We start from the raw sequence: 21,253 nt of genomic DNA, 5'->3' as shown, positions 1-21,253 counted from the left end.
CCGCTGGGCCAGGCCCTGAGCATAAATATGGCACAAAGATAAAGGGCAGACGGTTGAACTGAAGGCTTGCACTCTAAGCAAAGCTATCATTGCAAAAGACATGGTTTGAAACAAGTGCTGGGGGTTGGGGACTTAGCTCAGCGGTAGAGCACTTGCCTGGCGAAAGCACAAGGCCCTGGGTTCAGTCCCCAGATCCGAAAAAAAAAGAAAAGGAAAAAAAAAAAAAAAAAAAAAAAAGGAAACAAGTGCTGGACAGATCCAAAGCTACTCCGTTAGGCTCTGACCCTGGGAGGGTGGGTATGGAGACAGTGGACACCCACAGGCATTTTGTTAGCAGACAATACACAGGACCCGAACCTTCCCAACAGAGGGCTAAAGAGGCAGGCTGAGCCCAAGGACAAAGCACATGCAGAACAGCAGCAGCCAGGGAGCAGTGTCCGCTCTCAGCAAACACAGGAGCGTCCACTCTGCATTACTGCTTTTGCTGTGGTGGGAATCAAATGCAGGGCGAGTGTCTACCGAGCTAGAGTCCCGAGCTCCCTGTTCTATACATGCACGACTTATGAAGCAAATCCCAACGCTTTACACTGACTGTAAATAGCCTCTGTCAGCATCTCCACACTAGCACTCATAGCCTGATAGATCTGATAAAACCAGATGTCTGTAATCAATAAATCCTTCTAGGAATATTTAGTAACAGCAAACGTTTCAGAACAGATGAAACTCTACACAGGAAATCAGCAGCAGTGGAAACCTAGCAGCAGAACTTTCCTCAAGGGGCCGAGTTCAATGCTCACGCTGAGGACATGAGCCTGGTCCTTGGGAAGCCACACTGGGTGCCTCGTATCAGCCTGTAACCTCACTGCAGCAGACCTTGTCTCTTTTAGCTTCTGTGGGCACTAGCAGATATCACGTGATGCACTCACATGCACATACAAAAAATGCATGCATACCCACACTTACATGTCTCACACCCAGACAACATACCATTACAATACAAAACAAAAACATGCCTAAGTGTCTGACATCGACAAGTATGAAGTCTAGGGAACTGAGAAAGCCCTGACAACAGACACCAAATTGTAGGTTCATGCTGGGTTCTACACTAGCTGGAAAGGCCAGAGCTGTTTAAGGCAAGGTGGTCGGTCACTCACTTTCTAAGGCAGCAACAGAGTCAGCTGTGTAAGTATGGCCAAGCTTTTATAGCATTTAAAACAAGTCCTCCCCTCGCAGGAATTCTCTTCCCCCTACTAAATCATTAACACAATCCATTGGCAACTATAGATAGCCCAGTGCTATGGACAACGCAGACTCACTACCAAGGCACATCTCTATGATATGTAGTGCAAGTCCATCAGAAGCCAAACTGCTGTTAGTGCTCCACAAGCCCCATCCCTGCAGTGGTCAAGTCCAGCCCAACAGCCCACAAGTGTTCCTTGCACACTCACTGCACAGCACAGCAGGCTGCTCACGCTGCACTGACTGACAGTGCTTTTTTATTTCAGGAGCGGAGTCTGCATTCGTGGCAGAAATGCAATGTTTACCATCTGCTTCTACTGAAAATGCTATCTTACACTCTTCCTATGCATTTACACATCCACAGATTAGATTCTTCCCAGATTTAAGAACAACTTCTGTGCCGACTTCATTACTTAAAACTGATCATTAACAAAATGAAAGTGGGGGGGCTGGAGGGATGGCTCAGCGGTTAAGGGCACCGGCTGCTCTTCCAGGTCCCAAGTTCAAATCCCAGCACCCACACGGTGGCTCATGACCTCTATAATGTGTTCTGATGCCCTCTTCTGGCATGCAGGTGTACACACAACTAGGGCACTCAGATACATAAAATAAATAAGTAAATCTTTTTTAAAAACGTAAGTAGGCTTCACAAACGCAAAGTGGGCAACATCCCCACCCCACCACTCTTATCAAATTCCTTCCAGCACTGTTTTCAAAGAACTCAGACCGTGCTTACTAGGAAGACTGAATTAAGAGAGATTCTCTTCCTTTAAAAACAAACAGTACCTCAGATGTGTTTGGCAGGACAGTAGGAGAACAGGCAAAAAGGTAAAACAAGGCAGCAGAGAAGAAAGGAAGAACTGTCAAATCAAAACACCAAGAAAGCAAATAGCACAGTACCCAGACCTATAGAAGAGAACGGTCGTCATTAGCATCATGGCAAGGGGCTGTGTCAACAACATGTATGAACTGCAGAGGCTTCCGCACCCTTCCCATGCACTGTCTGACCCACGGAGTTCTCTAAGTAACTATATTAAATCCTAAGAACAGATCCTAAAAACTAAAAGTGTCGATGGAAATTCTTTAAATCTAGAAATCTGAAAATCAGAGTATCAACCTCTATTAAACTTTGGTTATCTTAAAGTCATTCTTCTATTTAATAAGCATATCAATTTAGGCCTAATCATTAAAATGCTTCCCTCAAGGATGGATGGCTCAGGGGTTAAGAGCACTGACTGCTCTTCCAGAGGTCCTGAGTTCAATTCCCAGCAACCACATGGTGGCTCACAACCATCTGTAATGAGATCTGGTACCCTCTTCTGGTGTGTCTGAAGACAGCTACAGTGTGCTCATAAAAATAATATAATCATTCTTTAAAAAAAAAAAAGCTCCCCTCATTTGAGTAATTATAATGATCTCTGTACAGAGAATCCAAGACCCATGCTAAACTGAATGTTTGGAAAAATAGAGTCAGAGAGGACTGTGTACAGAAGCAAACCTCCAAGTAGCTTTTTAAGGCAAAAGCTTTCCATATATTTTATAAGCACCAATAGTTTCCTAGGCAAAGAATTTACTAGCTATTCACTAACGTCAGATTTGTCATTCTCTGTGTGAGGGACATCAAGCTTCTGGTCACATGCATTTTCTTAGTCACTGCATAACTGACTGAAGAGATGAGGAGACATTCACTAATTATGCAATACGCTGATAAGAAAGTGGATGCTGTTTACAGACGCACAGAGTTTATCCTCACACCTGTCTTTGTCTTCTGAGCTTTTGCTCTCATCTTTGAAGCACTGGCCCGAGCTTGATGGATTAGCAAATGTGGATATGAAAGGCCCCAGGGACTGAAAGGCTGCTTGGCGAACCTACAGAGAACAAAAGGACAGCACCAGACATAAGCATAAAGAGGCACATATTTTAATGCACACATATTTACTCTGCATTTACAAAAGCCAAAGTATGTTTGGGATAACAGGAAAAGAAACCTGACTCCTTTACTTGACTCGGCTGTTCCGACATAAGAGCGGCGTGGCATGTACCAGCCAACACAAAGACGGAGACTGCAACAACGAGAACCGACTGTGCAGACCAAGTTGGCCCCCAACTACCCCCTCCACACACCCACAATACTTGGTAAAGTACATATTAAAAAACAAAAACGAAAAACAAAAGAAAGGGTCAATAAGCCAACGACCACGAAACGGCAAGCCGAGGTAAAACATGACTTATAAACATATTACTTTCTAGGTAACACAAAGACGACCTTCATAACCATCTCCTGGCTAGTCTTATATGAGTTAACAAAACTCGTATAAATTCTTTCTTTGGGGGCAGGGTGTTCAAGACAGGGTTTCCCTCGGTAGCTCTATCTTGGAACCAGGCTGTAGACCAGGCTGGCCTCACACTCAGATCCTGCTGCCTCTGCTTCCGAGGGCTAGCATTAAAGACATGCACCACTTCACTTGGAGTAAATTATTTTTTAAATTTGAAATCATGGCGCTAGAGATGGCTCAGCAGTTAAGAACACTGCTCTTCCGAAAACCCTGGGTTCAGTTCCCAGCACTCACATGGTAACTTCCAACTTCCCACAACTCCTGATTCAGGGACTAATACCCTCTTCTGGTTTCAATGGACCCCAGATATGCCTGTAGTATACACACATGCACGCACACACACACACACACACACAGGCAACACACGCATAGACATAAATATTAAAACAAAATTTTTTCTTAAAAAAAAAAAATCACATTTACTTTAGACTCTAAATGTTTTAAACAGTGTTACCCAACGTGAAGGATCACTGATCAAGTTAATAAACAGTGCTGACAACTTCGTCCGTCGGATTTCTTGGCATGTCGCGCAGGAGACGGCCATGAAGCACTCGGCGCAGGCCTTCCGGACGCCCCACACGTTGTCAGAGCACAGCTGGAAGAACCTGGGCAGCTGTGAGGACACACGGAGGCCGGTCACTTCCCTGCCACTTTCTGTTTTAAGTGGTGAATATTCTTAAAACATACAAATGTATTTAATACTGAACTCAAATATATCTAATGAAGCACATCCAATTTTTAATTCATTCTAGAAAGGCAAAGCACCAACAAACACAGCTGGATGTCATCTCGTCTTACTCACACCTGGGCTCGTGTTGCCGATGGACGGACAGACATTCCAAGCGCATGAACCTGGACATACGTGCATGCCACCACGTACCTCCTCTGCTACAAGACTGAAGCCACCAAAGCTATTCTAGTAAAGTGAGTGCTCTGTGGAGACTAAGGAGCCAGTTGGGTGGATCAGAACTGAGTTACTCTGTAGAAGTGACAAGCTAACAGTGGGTCACTGTTTTTCACACAGTGTTCTCGGGCATACACTAGAAATCCTTATCAAAACACATTTCACATGCTGGGGCAGCTTTAAACTTACAAGCATCCTCTGGTTGGCAGCCATGGGCCACATTAATAAACTCTCTGCTATTTGTACTGCTCATTCCTTAAGACCTTAGACTCTTACCAGCATTTCTTCTGTAGCTTGCTGGCCAACTACGCTGCAAATGTCTCCAAAATTGGCAGCACAGACCTACGACAGAACAGGAACATTTCTGAGTTCCTTCAAGCAATCATTACACTCCACATATCAGAGACCATGCATCATTTAAACACAGGGACCAAAAATGGATGCAGACCTACCTTTCGGACGTGAAACATTCTACAGTCACAGCACATCTCACAAAACCTAGGGAGGATGAGACGCTCTGTAATATCTTTCCCAACCATGGGGGCCATCTTGCACATTATCTGAAATAAGTGAGAAAAAAATTCATATTGAAAACGTCTAAGGCCTTTTAAACTTGAAGAAACACACATTAGCCAATGTACAGCAAACATACTAAATCTAGGGGAAAATGAGTTTTCCATCATTAGTTAGGACTTAATTCTTCTGCCAGTAACTTTGAGAGAAAAAAATATTAAAAAAGAGAAAAAAGAAAACTCCACCTGTAATTTTAACTTAGCACTTGAGAAGTAGAAGCACGTGGACTAAGAGTTCAAGGCCAGCCTGGTCTACAATTGAGTTCCAGAACAGCCAGGACCATGTCCCAAAACACCCAGCAGCAGCAGCAGCAGCAACAAACAAAAGGAGTGCCTGTTCAAAGGCAAGCCTGTGTCTGAGGAGACTACAGCAGTGCCTGAGGAAAAGCCAGCTGCCCCAAGCCACATCAGCGTTTGAAAGGGAGCCAGCCTGCCTTTGCCTAGACACAGTCACAACACATTTGTCCCAGCTAACAAAGAACAAAGTAGGAGTTTCCTTCCCTAAAAACTAGCTCAAGCCAGTTCCCCAAACTTCATACAGAAGGAAATCTGATGCCAGCCTGTCAGCATTTCCCAAACACATCTATTCCCAGGCTCTGCAGAAATGACAAGTAAAAGACGTACAGATCGGAAAGAAACGCTTAGTCATGTATGCCGTGACTGCCTACATAGAAAACGCAAATGGATCTAAGAAAGAAGGTACCAGAATAAACAGATTTGAGAAAGTTGCAGGATATCTACATCAGAATAAAAAAGGCTTCTATTTCTACAAATTAACAATGAACTGGAAAGCCTTAAAAATAAATCATTTATCATCTGAAATGCAACAAAAGTAGGACCTTTCTGTTCAAAGCTACAAAACATAGCGTCAGATCAAATACGTAAGGAAATCCCTTCAGGGTGCATCACACTCGTGGGCTGTCAGGCCGGCCCAACGCTTCCTACCTACAATCCCTACAGGATACACAGGCTAGCGCCTGCCGCTCCCACCCACGACCGCCCTGTGTTTCACAGAAGCAAAGCTGCAATCTGAAGGCCTGTCTAAGCTAGGGCACACAGGAGGATTAACCTTTCCTTAGAACAAACGTCAACCAGATGGGGGCTCCTAAGCTTCGTCCCAATCCTGAACATTATAATTATATTTTTAGGCTAGGCTCCCCTTAATATACCCAACAGTTAGAGCAAAACTGATTCTTCATTGGGGAATTTCTGAAATTACAACGTGACTGTTTGGAGCTAGGCAGGGTGATGACTGCACTCTGACTGTATTAGACGCCACTGCACACTGTACTTTAAACGGTTGACTCCATGTGAGTCTCACAGCAATGAAAACTGCTGAGTAAATGGCATCTAAATCTGTTAATTGACATCGTGTACGTAAGAAACAATGAAAGCGGATTCCAAGGGACGGGAACTGGAGAACCATCTCTGTCCTCACGGGTGACCCGGAATCACTACAGTTCCGGTCACTATGTTTTACATCAACAGAAGATCAATGGCGGAGGTATGAAGAGCAAGTGCTGTGTATCCAACCAGGCTTATTTAGTACTTTTCTGTCCTCCTGTCTCAGCTCTGGAGCCATGGATGGATGGGAGTGTCAGCACATGTCCTCACACCCTCAAAGCTGGCAAAGCTGACCGCCGGATTGGAGGGTAACAGACTTACGGCCACGGCCTCTGTCTTCACATCGTCATTGCTGTCTGGGGCAGTCAAGTCTATGAGGACGGGGCACACCTTGGTCTCCACATCGAGTCGCTCAATCAGCTCCTGCTCCAGCAGAGCCAGCAAAGCTGCCTGGCTGGTTTTCCTCACCTGAAAGCACCACAGAGTAACAGGTACAGATGTGTGAGACTGCGGTAACCACAGAGTAACAGGTACAGATGTGTGAGACTGCAGTAACCACAGAGTAACAGGTACAGATGTGTGAGACTGCAGTAACCACAGAGTAACAGGTACAGATGTGTGAGACTGCAGTAAGCATAGAGTAACAGGTACAGATGTGTGAGACTGCGGTAACCACAGAGTAACAGGTAAGATGTGTGAGACTGCAGTAACCAGGCGTGGCAGCACCTTCCGTCCTAACCCTTGGGAGGCAGAGGAGGTGCAGCTCTGACTCCGAGGCCAGCGCAGTCTAGTGAGGTCCAGGACAGCCAAGGCTGCACAGAGAAAGCTTTGTTTCGAAAAACCAAAACCAAACAAATTCTCTATAACATCATCTGGGCAGAGGGAAACACTTCTACTAAAGTAGAACCTGTAACATGCAAAACCTAGGAGGTATTTATTTAGTTCTTAGAGAGTGTCACTGAGGGTACCGGGAAGAATGGAGAGCGGGCGCCCTTCATAACAGGACCGAGGTTTCTAATTTTAAATTTGTTAGACCCTCAACACACCTTAATCTAAGATAAGAACTCACTGCTGGAAAATACAATAATGAAGTTAGACCCGAAAAACATTCAAATTATATCACTTGGGTTGGGCCATTCCACATGTCCTATGCTACGTCAAAGTCCTTTAAGAAAGAACAAGTAAATGCAACTCTTACCTGGTTATTCTGGTCTGCAAGGTATCTAACCACGATTGGCAGTAAGTACTTGGAAAAGGCATATGGTATGGAAGGCCGGTTCTCTTGACAAAACAGTGCGATGTGCGGCACCTGTTCCATCAGCTCAGCTCTCACGGTCGGTTCTAGTGAAACGAGAGCAACGTGAGCAAGCACATCCGCTCTCGAGGCGGGGCCTCCCTCTTCTGGGCACTTAGGAAGCAGCATGGTAAGCGCTCACAATGCCCTCTAACCAACACTTCTTTCCTTAAGTGAGAGAAGTCACTCCCAACTCATGCGTATCCTGGCTCAGTATGCACTGCAGGTCTAATACTCGCATCTGGCACTCCTACCGATCCATGGCAGGACAGCACTGTCAACAAAGCCAACACTGCAACAGACTTCCATCTGCAGACTCCATGAGGCAAGAACCACTAGGGAAAGCTAAGGCCATTGCTCTTCTCAATATCATCTCTGGAAGATTGTAACTAGACTTAAACAACTGATTCCCCTTTATAAAACATTAAAGACAACAGGTACCACATTAATTAAAAGGTAAAAAAAAAAAAAAAAGCGTGGGCAAGAGTATTAACAGTTAAATATATTCATGCCACTGCTAAAGGGAAAGAAGAAAAAATACAAACCAGCACATTGAAAACAAGCGAGTGGCTGAAAGACACTAGCACACCAGTAACCAGGCATCACATCAGTGTGAGCATTTCCAGTAACCAGGCATCACATCAGTGTGAGCATTTCCAGTAACCAGGCATCACACCAGTGTGAGCATTTCCAGTAACCAGGCATCACACCAGTGGCATCACACCAGTGTGAGCATTTCCAGTAACCAGGCATCACATCAGTGTGAGCATTTCCAGTAACCAGGCATCACATCAGTGTGAGCATTTCCAGTAACCAGGCATCACATCAGTGTGAGCATTTCCAGTAACCAGGCATCACATCAGTGTGAGCATTTCCAGTAACCAGGCATCACATCAGTGTGAGCATTTCCAGTAACCAGGCATCACATCAGTGTGAGCATTACTAATTAACAGTCATCAACCAACCACTCGGGTGCCTATGAATGACTGTGTTTCTAGTCACCTTAGCAAAAATATACAGGAATGTATCCAGTGGAATTCCAAATCTCAAAAAAAGAAAAAATTAATCTGGCCTTCAGCAGAAAATGCACTGGTATTTAACAGAGCTAAGAGTCCTAGCAACAAACACATTTGGAATTTTATTATATTGTTGTGCAATGTGAGATGACTTCTCCTGAATCCAGTTTTAAACACAAGCATCTGTGCTCATACTTTTCTTCATAAGCTCCAGTTATAGAGTTAACAATGATTTGTCTCCAGGTGTTTATAAAGCACAAAGGGTCACAGGCGCTGTCCAAATCCACACATCCAGCACAGGCAACGGCCTCTCCTCACACTCACGCTCAACATACATGCACGCTCAACATACCGTGACACTGACATGACACCACTGCTACCTGCTGACAACTCTAAGTCACTGCAGAACCCATGATCAAGAAGCAAATACAAAATTCCCGAGGACCCACTAAACAAACTCAGTCCCTAGGGGACGTGAAAGTGAGCCCTTAGCAGAGAAAGATTAAGACACAGGGAAGGATTGTCATACCAAGTCTTCAACAACCAGAGAGGTCTCAATCTCCTCCAACAGTCTACTCTCAAGAGGCAATGTCAGAAGACACAGTACAGGAGAGATCACACAGGACATGAAAAGCAAGACACCATGAGGAGAATCTGACGTTCTGGAAAAGGTATCCTTGCCAGTCCAGTGCCCAGGAGGCAGGCTGGGCTTTCCCAGATGAGAGGAACCACCAAAATGAAACCCACAGAAAGTCAAAGGCCGAAAAATAAAGTCAGGGTAAATCCATGGGGGCTTTACTAGTTTTAATGTATTATTACTATTAATATTATTATACACTTGTTTAACAACTCCACAATCTCAACCACGTTTAAAACATCTACTCAGCCAGGGATGACTAGAATGCCTGCCCAGCACCACGCCCTGGGTTCCACTCAGCGCTGCAAAATATGCCTGTGATCCCATCACCTGGGATTATGAGGGTACAAGGGTCTCGAGAAACAAGCTCAAAATAACCATTTTTTAAAAGCTGTATGGTTATTTTTTTCAAGATCATGATTATTCTCAGTTACAGAGCAAGTTCAAGGCCAACTGGACCACATGCCTATATCATACACACACACACACACACACACACACACACACACACACACACACACCTGGACCACATGAGTCCTATCACACACACACACACAACCAAAACTAAACTTCAAAAAAGATGTGCTTTATATGGGCTGGAGAGATGGCTCAGTGGTCAAGAGCACTGACTGCTCTTCCAGAGGCCCTGGGTTCAAATCCCAGCACCCACATGGTGGCTCACAACCATCTGTAATGGAATCTGATGCCCTCTTCTGGTGTGTCTGAAGACAGCTAAGGTGCACTTACATATAATAAATAAATCTTAAAAAAAAAAAAAAGATGTGAAGACAGGGGTAAAACAATATTCCAAAGTCAATGGCTGAATTCTTCTGCTAGAATGAACCTCGAATGTTGTGGGCCTTGGGTCACACTGTGTCTCAGCCTCAGCACAGCCTTTAATCCCTCTGGCTGGAATACAGACACACCTTTAATCCTAAACAATGAGCTAAAGTTAGTCTTGAGAAGGAAGCATCCATGTTTGAAACTGATGTCTAATTGGGCAGCAAAGCAACAAGTCAGAAAGATTTGACAGAATACGATATGCCTAAGTCTCCCGAGAAGAAGGGAGAGACAGGGGAGAGAGGAGAGGAAAGGAGAGGAGGAAAGGGCAGAGGAGTGGAGAGAGAGATAGAGTATGAATAACAGTCAGTTTGGAGAGGCGTTTGAGCCAGAAGAGCTGAGCTGAAGCAGCCAGCAAGGTTCAGAAAGAACTAGAAAGGGTGAGCATATTCAGCAGTAAGGCTCAAAGGCCGAAACATTCTCAGCCTAGGTTGTACAGAGCCTAGGAGCTTCTGAGACCAAGCCTGGGTGAGTGGACTAAGACAGTAAAGCCTCGGAGAGGACAATTACTTCAGGCAAATAAAAGATACTTTGACACTGAAGTTCCAGAAAACCAACAAATGTGAGTAGAGTCACTTTGCACCTAATCACAGCACAATGGAAGGGCTTCTGAAGCAAAGAAACAAGAAAGAAACAAAGACAAAATTAGACTCACTGACTTCTCCACAGTAAAACTCCTGAACGTCTACTCTAGCCTCCTCCTCGGAGCCCTGCAGTCAGACAGCAACAGGAAAACTCAGGGACACCCTAACCCTTGCCACTCTCCCTGCTCCACTCTTTAGAAGGCTCCCAGGTCTCCCAGGCCTCTAAATCAGCCTTCCTGTCACGCCTTTCTCTGCAAGCCAACAGATGCTGCTGACCTGTTAACTCTAATAGCAGGTCACAACCTCCTTTTTTCTATCTAGATGACACCACACCCACACGCCTGTGACCACAGCTCTCCTCTGCAGCTCTCTGGGTTCTAACCTGTCATGTTCCTCACAAGTGTGCCCTTCCCTCTGCACGTTGTTAACCTAACAGATCCAAAACAATCTCTTGTATGACTAACACAAACAAAACTACAACATTACAGTTTACTAGACCTCCTAGCACTGTGGAGTAACAAAAACGATTATGTGACAAAGATAAATTAATACTTATAAATGTTCTTTTCACTCTTAAAAAAAACTTTAAATTTGAACCTTAATTTTTAAGGCTTAAAGCATCAACTGCAATTAAAAGACTAGTTCACCTCACATTTAAATGTGCCTGTTGAGAAGCCAAGGAGCTTGTGAGAAATTAAAAACAACTTTAATAAATACATTTAAGGAAAAAGATTTCAACCTTCATTTTTGGATTGTTTGTAAATTCAAGTATATACATGTGCTTAAAACCTGCTATTGGGGGGCTGGAGAGTTGGCTCTGTAGTTAAGAGCACTGACTGCTCTTCCAGAGGTCCTGAGTTCAATTCCCAGCCACCACATGGTGGCTCACAACCATCGTTAATGGGGTCTGGCGCCCTCTTCTGGTGTGTCTGCACACAGCGACAGTGTGTTCACATACTGTAAATGACTGGGGAGCAGGCTCAAAGGGTTAAGTGCCTGCTGTGTAAGCAGGAACCCAGCTCTGACCCTCAGCACTCAAGGGGAAGGATGGGGAGTGACCCTGTGGTCCAGCACTGAGAGGCAGAGGTGACAGGCAAATCCTGGGGACTGGTTGGGGGTCCAGTAGGAAGTTGTGTCCCAAGGGAACAAGGCAGTCACACTGGGGGACCCATACCCTCCTCTGATCTCAGCATGCATGCACATACACACCACATACACACACAGGGGGACCCCATACCCTCCTCTGATCTCAGCATGCATGCACATACACACCACATACACACACAGGGGGACCCCATACCCTCCTCTGATCTCAGCATGCATGCACATACACACCACATACACACCTTGCCATAATGTCATCTTCTATACCATGTTTATTCTATCACAATAAAAAACACATCTTTAAAAAATTATCACATTGATATTATCTAATTTTCAAATCATGTTCACTCCCTGCTTCTCTTGATAGGGCCTCATTCTATTACCCAGACTTAGCTGGAATTTACTGTGCTGCCAGGCTGGTTTCAAACCGAAGTGATCCTCCCACTTTGATCTTCTAAGAGTTAAGATTACCAACAGGAACCACCACACCAGGCTTAAATTTACCTCTTTCTTAAGAAAACTCACCTGTCTGTTTTAACACTAAGCTAATTTTCATTTTACAGGCATTGCCATTTTAATCCCACTACTCAGGAGGTAGAGGCAGGAGGATCTGAGTTCAAGGCCAGCTTCGTCTATACAGAAAGAACCAGAACAGCTAGGGCTACACAGAGACCTTGTCTCCAGAGCAAAAACACACACAGCACTCATGCTGTTCACGTCAATCAGACTGGAAGCTTTATTTTCCCACAAACATTTAAAGCCCTTTCCACCTCTTCCAACTGATTCTAAGTAACTTAAAAATGTTAACATAAATCACAGAAATAACCTAATTTCTTCGGTTTATATTCATGAGAAATTTCCAAAATTAAGTAAATGGACATATGTAAACTGGGGTTTCTTCCACTTATGACTTGTAGGTTAATAATTTCCATTAAAAAATATTTTGGGCGGGGGGGTCTCTGTGTAACACGGAATAGCTTTGAACATAAGCTCTTCCGAGCGCTGGGATTAGAGGTAGGGTCATTTGCCAAGCTTGTGAGAAATCTTAAATCCCATCTCTACCGAAGGTTTAGAAATACAGATCTAGTGAAGAAGCCTTTCTAGAAACAAGGTACTTATTTCTCTGTAAACATACCTGAGTCATCAGCCAATCGGCTGATCCTTTCCAAGACAGCAATGCAGTCTCTCTCCTCACCACAGACTTCCCTCAGAGTATCCAGCAAACTCCGGGCCACCATTTGTCTACAGGAGAAAGCCAGAGACGGTGCTCAGTCCGCCAGTGCTTGTTATTTACGACTTCAAAATACAGACTCCTGATGCTTCAACAGGACGATTTTCCTTATTGTGAGTCACATACTAAACTTGTAATTTCTAAGAAGCAAAAGTTGGTAATGATTTTACTGATAAGATTATTACCAATTTTATTATCTTTATCCAAACAATTAGGGAAATTTCTAGTCAGTCAATTTTCACTTCAATTATCCTCAATCACAATAATGGTAAAATAGATTCCCTCTTCCTTACGTTCTATGTCACAACTGCTAACATGAGCTTTATCATCTACAGGCAAACAATTCAATAGACTTGAGATTGCAGAAGGAATGACGGGAAGCAGAATAATACACTCCCCAATAAATGATTAAGTGATCACCAACGACCCCAACTAGGATCACGGAGGACCAGCACAGCACAGACCAGCTTATCAGCCCGGGACCTGACTACACCCGACACCTCCTCTTGGGGGGGACCATTCTGTGTCCCTGCTGAGATTCCTGTCGCGGCAATGAGGACAGCACATACCTGTTAAAGACGTTCTCACTTGCAGCATACTTGTCCAGCCTCCCCAAGGGTGTCAACATTTCATCTTGTGAGACGAAGTCCAGGGCTGAAGGTATAATAATCACATCAGACTCTGAGCTGTAGTCATCCACACCAACTAGCAGAGACATCAGAAATACTCCTTAGAACTCTCAGACTCCAGGTGCCCCTCGCCTGCTGACGCAGTGCATGCTTCTGGAGCAGGACAAAGAAATACCTTAAAACCACCCAGGGCTACCCCAAGGAGAGGCCTCCTTTCTCCACCCACAGGCTTACTGGTGTCTAGCAGCACAGTCGGTGCTACAGAGACTCAGTGAGCACATGGGCGGGCGGAAGAACGCACAGTGCCTAGTCTTCAGCAGGGCAGCGGTAGCATAGAGCTCAAAGCCCAGCACTAGGACATCAGACAGGCAGATCTTGGATCTATGAATGTGAAGCCAGTCTGGTCTACAGAGTAAGTATGGGACAGCCAGGGCTACATGGAAAAAACCCTGCTATCCCAAAAACAAATGAAAACATAACAAAAATAATATTTTTTTTTTACATCTTTAGCTCATTAATGGCTCCCAGCACTGGGGAGGCAGAGGCAGAGCCCTGAGCTTGAGGCTAGCCTGATCTGCATAATGACTTCTAGATCAGACAGGGCTTACACGGCGAGACCCTGTCTCAAAAACAAAACAAAACAAAACAAAACAACAAAACCCCTAAAATTTCATGCTCACGGAGAACACTGATAGGTTGTGAAAAAATACACAGAAAGGCAAACGCTGACTTAGTCAATCCTATAATAAAGACACTAAAAACTGAAAAGTGATTGGCTTTATTTACTAGAAAAGAACTAAAAACAAATATTAAATGCTCCTGTATCAATCACTAGGCTTATGTTAGGAAAACAAATCATGAAAATACTTATGTTAAGCGTTAATATTCTGCTGAGAAAAGTCTGTTAAAACAATCACTACAGCTGCCGCACGGGCTGCAGATCTGCGGCAGCTGTGGGAGGGGCCACTAAACGGTGGTGGAGCAGAGGGGTGGAGGCGGGGCTAAACTGTGCGATCAAGAGAGGAAGAGAAGGAATCCAGGACTCCCACTGTGTTCACTAAGTCTCTGTCCCACTGGGTACTGCTTAGGCCACCTAACAAGACAATTCTCCAGGGCGTCACAGGCAAGCACACAAGGATCAGACCATGCAGGTAACTAACTTAGGCTCTAAAGCAAGATTCCCAGAGCACTAAGTGATTGCAGACGTCTGACACTCAGCAGTCATCAAATCACCAGTGTCTACAACAAAACAACAACCACACATGGAAAAGCCAGCTTAAAAAACAAACAAAAAAGCAAATGGCAAATGGAAACACTCAACAGACGCAACAAAGAATCAGGAGCCGTGGACACAAAAACATCCAACTGCACCCCATGTGTGAAGAGCAGCATGGGCTGGACGTGCAGTGCACGCCTCAGCACACTAAAACACACCTCCAAGCACACCTAAACATATATGAACACACCTCCAAGCACAACACTTGGGAAGGTCACAGGTAGGAAAGGAATACAAATATTCAAAAAGTCCCTGACTTTCTAGTGAAGGGAAGAAATAATAAGAAAACCCCATTAGGTCAGATCAACAGGTAAGACAAAAGAAATGAATGGCTTCAAAAAAATAGCATTAAAAAAAGGGACAGAAAATAAACATAGCCAACTAGAGTACCATTCCACCACAGGAAACGCCAGGCACATGTGTGCACATGTGTGCACATGTGTGATGTCTCCAAAGCAAAGGGGAATATAAGAATATTTGAAGAAATAATAAACCCTAGAAAAACCCAAATTTAATGAAAACTATTAATCCATAGGCTCAATGAATCCCAGTAGTAAAAACCGTAGAGAGAAATACACTTATCTACCATATAACAAAACTGCTTAACACTGGTCAAAAAGTCTTTAAACTAGAGACGACTCACTTTACACAAGACAGAGGAGGACAATAGTCTAGAAGACAGTAAAGCAGCAACCTTAAAGTCCTGACAAAGATGGGGCTGGACGGCTGAGAGAAACGACTCATGTTATTTCAGAACGCCTGCTGCTCTCACAGGGCACTCAGTCAGCTCTACCTGCAGTTACAGAGAATCCGATGCCCTCCTCTGGACTCTGCCAACACTGCACACACGTGGTGCGCACGCACACACACACACACACACACACACACACACACACGCACGCGCGCGCGCGCGCGCATGCAGAATAACTCATACATAACTATTTTTTAAAAGAAAGGAGGGTTGAGGATTTAGCTCAGTGGTAGAGCACTTGCCTAGCAAGCTCAAGACCCTGGGTTTGGTCCTCAGCTCCGAAAAAAAAAAAAATTAAAAAAAAAAATTAAAAAAAAAAAACAAGATCGGCCTTCCGCTCTATACTCAACAGCCAGAAACCTTTCAAGTACGGCTTTTTCAAACATGCAAATGCTGACCTGGCCATGCACTCAGAAGTAGAAACACTATAAAAGGATGAGATCTACAGCTACACGGAGGAACAAAGGCTATCAGAAACAGTAAACAACGGTACTAGGTCTGGAATGTAAAGTAAAACTATGTGAGGTAAAACAAGTAGTGTGTAGTATACACACACACACACACATACACACGCACACACACGCATGCACATCTGACACTCAAGACATCACGGCATCAAGTACACGGCTGCCTGAAGACATACTAAGTGAGGTCAAAGCCACAGCTGGAATTAAACACCAAATTATAAACTGAAAACAACCATTGTTTTTTAAAGTCCAAGATGAATAAATACTAAAGGCCGTAAATAACCCAAATGAAAGACGGAAACAGTAAAAGGAGCAGAGACAGAGCCCGCGGCAGGGGAGCCAGAGGAATGAGACCCAACTACCCTCTAACCAGGCACTAACTGTGACTGGCCTAAATGTGTCTAGTAAAGCCAGACTTCAGGCGGAGTTTAAGAGCCAACACTAAACCATATAGAAATAATTACTTAGTGCAGAAAGTGTCCACATGACTTCTCCTCTAACTCCTAAGGTACCTTTCTCATTGTGAACTAGAGAACTGTGAGAGCCACTGGACACTCATTTGCCCTCAGTTCTCCCCTTCATGATGTCAGGCTGCAGCTGAGCTTGTCAGGCACCTTTATGCAGGCTCTAGAATTCTATGACTATGACCAAACTGTTTCATCAGAGTCTCACATGGGTTCACAGATAAACATGATTCTGGTTCATAAAAGGTGGGCAGAGCAGGGAAGCGCCTGGTAGTGGCTACTGTTAAGTATCATTGTGCTGAAGACCAGCATGGAGAGCCATCTGAAAGGCACACTCCTGGATCACATACTCAGATACTGACTATGCAAGGCTAGAACGAGGCCTATGACATCTGTTTTGATAAATATCCTCGTTAATTTAAATGCAGACATACATTAAACAACCATATCTGTTCCTATCTCCTGTATCTCTCTCAGTCACGGACGCCAGCACTAGTACGTAAGAAGGATGCTCCCCTTTGGCAGACTCTGACGCAGGCTCTCTACTTCTGGTACTGTGGCCAGCCCGGGAGGTCACTCGGGCTCGAGTTATCTGCCCTAGTCTATTTAAAGATGCCGACCCCACCCCACACTCCACTTTTCAAAAAGGATCTTCCTGTGTGCCCCAGCTGGCCTAAACCCAGTCCTCCTGCCTCAGCACCATAAGCACTGGAATTCCAAGCATGTTACCACAGCGGCTTTGTCATCCCTTGACTATGGGTCTCATCCTAACAGAAGCCATCTAAAGATGGCTACATCTACAGATGACTAAATCAGCTCAAATCTCACTCCGCCCAAACTGCAAATGCCTGCCACAGCTTCTAATGAGAAACTTAGTCCAGGCTAGCCTGCGTTACCACACAGCAGAGCTATACAGAGAAACCTTGTCTCAAAATCAAAAACGAATTCAAAAAACAAGTAGAGAACAATGATATGTGTGTGTGATACATTGATATATATATATATATAAAATACACATATATCATATGTAATACACACATGAAAACGTCACTAAAATTGTTTAAAACCTCTCACTGCTGCTGGAAAAAAATCCCTGTATATTTGTGTACACACACCATATATACACAGCTAGTGGTTTCTTTAAATAAAACAGCATCAAGGTGTTACATAAATGCAAAGGTTACGTTTGCTACAAGGTTTCTACAGCTCATTAAAGCAGCACACTAAATGTCAAGGTTTATTTACTATTATGTGAGGAGGGCGTGTGCCCGTGGTAGATCTGCAGGGCCTGTGGTAGATCTGCAGTGTCCGTGGGTAGATCTGCAGGGCCTGTGGGTAGATCTGCAGTGTCCATGGGTAGATCTGCAGTGTCCATGGGTAGATCTGCAGGGCCTGTGGGTAGATCTGCAGTGTCCGTGGGTAGGGTAGATCTGCAGGGCCCGTGGGTAGATCTGCAGGGCCCGTGGGTAGATCTGCAGGGCCCGTGGTAGATCTGCAGGGCCCGTGGGTAGATCTGCAGTGTCCGTGGGTAGATCTGCAGGGCCCGTGGGTAGATCTGCAGGGCCCGTGGGTAGATCTGCAGGGCCCGTGGGTAGATCTGCAGGGCCCGTGGGTAGATCTGCAGGGCCCGTGGGTAGATCTGCAGGGCCCGTGGGTAGATCTGCAGTGTCCGTGGGTAGATCTGCAGGGCCTGTGGTAGATCTGCAGGGCCTGTGGGTAGATCTGCAGGGCCCGTGGGTAGATCTGCAGGGCCCGTGGGTAGATCTGCAGGGCCCGTGGGTAGATCTGCAGGGCCTGTGGGTAGATCTGCAGTGTCCGTGGGTAGATCTGCAGGGACCGTGGGTAGATCTGCAGTGTCCGTGGGTAGATCTGCAGGGCCTGTGGTAGATCTGCAGGGCCTGTGGGTAGATCTGCAGGTGCTATGGCATGTGTAATACAGGCAGGCAGTTCTCTCCTTCCACAACACCTATTATGGACGTGAGTGTCAGGAAGCACCGTTACAAAGAAGCTCTCTCTGATGTTTTCTTTGCAGTGCTGGACGGAGGTCCAAGTCTCGATCACAGGAAGCAAGCACTAAGTTATACCCAGCCTAGTACCTCACCTCTCAATTGATGGTAATACAAATTAAAGATGAAAATTACAATACAACATGCAAAAAGGTATAACCAGACAAAAACATAGGAATAAAAATGGAATTATAAGAAAATACTTAATTGGACTGGAGAGATGACTCAGTGGTTAAGAGCACTGACTGCTCTTCCAGAGGTCCTGAGTTCAATTCCCAGCAACCACATGGTGGCTCACAACCATCTGTGATGAGATCTGATGCCCTCTTCTGGTGTCTGAAGACAGCTACAGTGTATTTATATTTTTTTAAATAAATCTTAAAAAAAAAAAAAAGTGTGGGCTATCATGCCCAGCCCATTATCTGATTATAGTATATAAAAAAAAATACTTAATCTGAAAGGAACCTATGAAAGGAATAAGCAAAAAGTAATGAAACTAACAGAAAAATACCAGCCCTAAGTACAACCAAACAATTATCCCACCTAGAAATGGACTATTTCAGTTAAAAGAATAGATTACCAGGCAAGGACAGCACTGAGTACTGTCTATTAGCCAGAGCCTCTTTCTTCCCTTTTGCTTGAGAGCATCTCACTGTGTAAGCCAGGCTGGCCTCAAACTTACTATGCATAGCCCTGGTGATCCCAGCACTTGGGAGGCTAAGGCAGAAGAGTTTCAAGTTTGAGGCCAATCTGGGCTACAAGTGTTCTAATCATATAGAAGGAATCCTTATAGGAACCTAGCCATTCCTATCTCAAAGCCTGAGATAGGAAAACTGCTGCTCTCTGTAAGTTAAACTAAGCACATGCATCTTTCTAATTCTGGATCACAAAAGACATTGTTTTATTCTTAAACCTCATGAAAGATGGCAAAGCAATAACAGTAAGAATATTTCTGTTAACAATGGAGCACTTCTCTGTATAAAAACACAAAGTTACAAAAACCACCCCAGGAGACAGTACAAACAGCACCATCTGCTAAATCCCACCCCTCTGCACACAAAAGAAATACAAAGTAGTTGAAATCATCTTAATCTTCAGCTTTCTAAGAGATAGTATTATCTAAAATATAAAAGTGTAAAAACTAGGACTGGAGAGATGGCTCAGCGGTTAGGAGCACTGACTGCTCTTCCAGAGGTCCTGAGTTCAATTCCCAGCAACCACATGGTGGCTCTCAACCATCTGTAATGAGATCTGATGTCCTCTTCTGGTGTCTGAAGACAGCTACAGTGTACTTATATATAATAAATGAATAAATCTTTAAAAAAAAAAAGTGTAAAAACTAGGAAGGCATGGAATCTACTCCAGGTCTGGGTCCAGCTCTCAGGCTCGGCTGCTTATAAGCTATCCTGCCCAACGAGAGCAATGGTTTAATTAGAGCAGACTTTACCATTGACAAAGTGGCCCAACTTACAATGACCCTCTGCTTCTGCCTCCCTGATGCTAGCAATACAGGTGTGCACCACCACACTGAGCTGCCATCGAGACTTTCAGACACCAACCACGATGCTGTCTACAGAGGACCTGATGGAACCCATAAACACACCTTCCCACTCCACAACTCTGCATCTGGAACTGTCTCCAGAGCTTTAAATTTCAATGTTCCTTCTGTGTTTTAAGTTTTCATTGATCCTATGAAACTAGCAAATAGAGCAGCACCTACACTATACAGTGGCATGTAGGGACCAAATGATTTTAAAACCCAGGCAAAAAGGTATACCTAGGAGGTACACACTAAGAATGAATGTGTGCACATGGGTACTCACACATTCTTTTAGATGGCCTGGTAAGGAAGTGAAGCCCTTTCTTGGAGCCTGAGTAACAGGAGAAGCCCTTCTAAGTAAAAAGTCCAAAAGCTGGTGCTCACTCTTAAACCCAGACCTTGTGGGGCAGAAGCAGGTGGATCTCTGAGTTGGAGGCCAGCCTGGTCTAGTGAGTTCCAGCATGCTATGTAGAGACCCAGACCATCAACACCAAGCGAGTCCAAAACTCTATTTCAGTACAAAGCCTGAGCTGTCAGACCTGCAAGCACTGTTGGTACAGAAGTGAGAGTTGCATAAAGAAACTACCTCAGAAATCCACTCATGGCAATTTTACAGAGTTTCTTTTTACTTCCTAATCACTTTCCATTTTTATTACAGAATTTTGTCCCAATATGCTTTTATGCTTGAGATTTTGTTTCTTGGTAACAAAGAGAAGCCTTTATGTGACGTTCCAGGCCAGGGAGAAGACTCAGAGTGGATCTCAAGCTGAGATCCCCTAGCATGCACATGAAAGCCAGGGCAGGCACTGTCACTTGTCACCAGGGTACTGCGGGAGGCAGCTGCTAGGGAGGCTCAGCCAGTCAGTCAACAGTGAGACCCAGGTTCAGCAGGAAATCCCACCTCAGAAGATCGCCACACACAGGCAACCATGCATAAACATGCATAAAATACCAACACACACAAGACACACACAATTTGTATTTTCTTTAATCATACAACTTAAAATGTTTTAGTTTTC

At 44.5% G+C, this 21,253-nt stretch overlaps 1 protein-coding gene across 1 annotated transcript in view; it reads right to left on the bottom strand.

Annotated features, from left to right (window-relative positions):
• The window catches only part of Ppp4r1 (protein phosphatase 4 regulatory subunit 1), a 57,015-nt gene that overhangs the window by 23,404 nt on the left and 12,358 nt on the right, over positions 1 to 21,253 (bottom strand). Inside the window, 8 exon segments of the mRNA XM_032901721.1 lie at positions 2,995 to 3,107; positions 4,030 to 4,188; positions 4,756 to 4,821; positions 4,932 to 5,039; positions 6,717 to 6,863; positions 7,594 to 7,736; positions 13,006 to 13,112; positions 13,671 to 13,806. Coding sequence (XP_032757612.1) covers positions 2,995 to 3,107; positions 4,030 to 4,188; positions 4,756 to 4,821; positions 4,932 to 5,039; positions 6,717 to 6,863; positions 7,594 to 7,736; positions 13,006 to 13,112; positions 13,671 to 13,806 — 979 coding nt within the window.

This window comes from Rattus rattus, chromosome 4 (assembly GCF_011064425.1).
Source record: "Rattus rattus isolate New Zealand chromosome 4, Rrattus_CSIRO_v1, whole genome shotgun sequence".
In the NCBI taxonomy this organism is placed as follows: domain Eukaryota; kingdom Metazoa; phylum Chordata; class Mammalia; order Rodentia; family Muridae; genus Rattus; species Rattus rattus.
The sequence above is the reverse complement of the archived record's forward strand: the minus strand, read 5'-3'. Positions and strand labels throughout refer to the sequence as shown.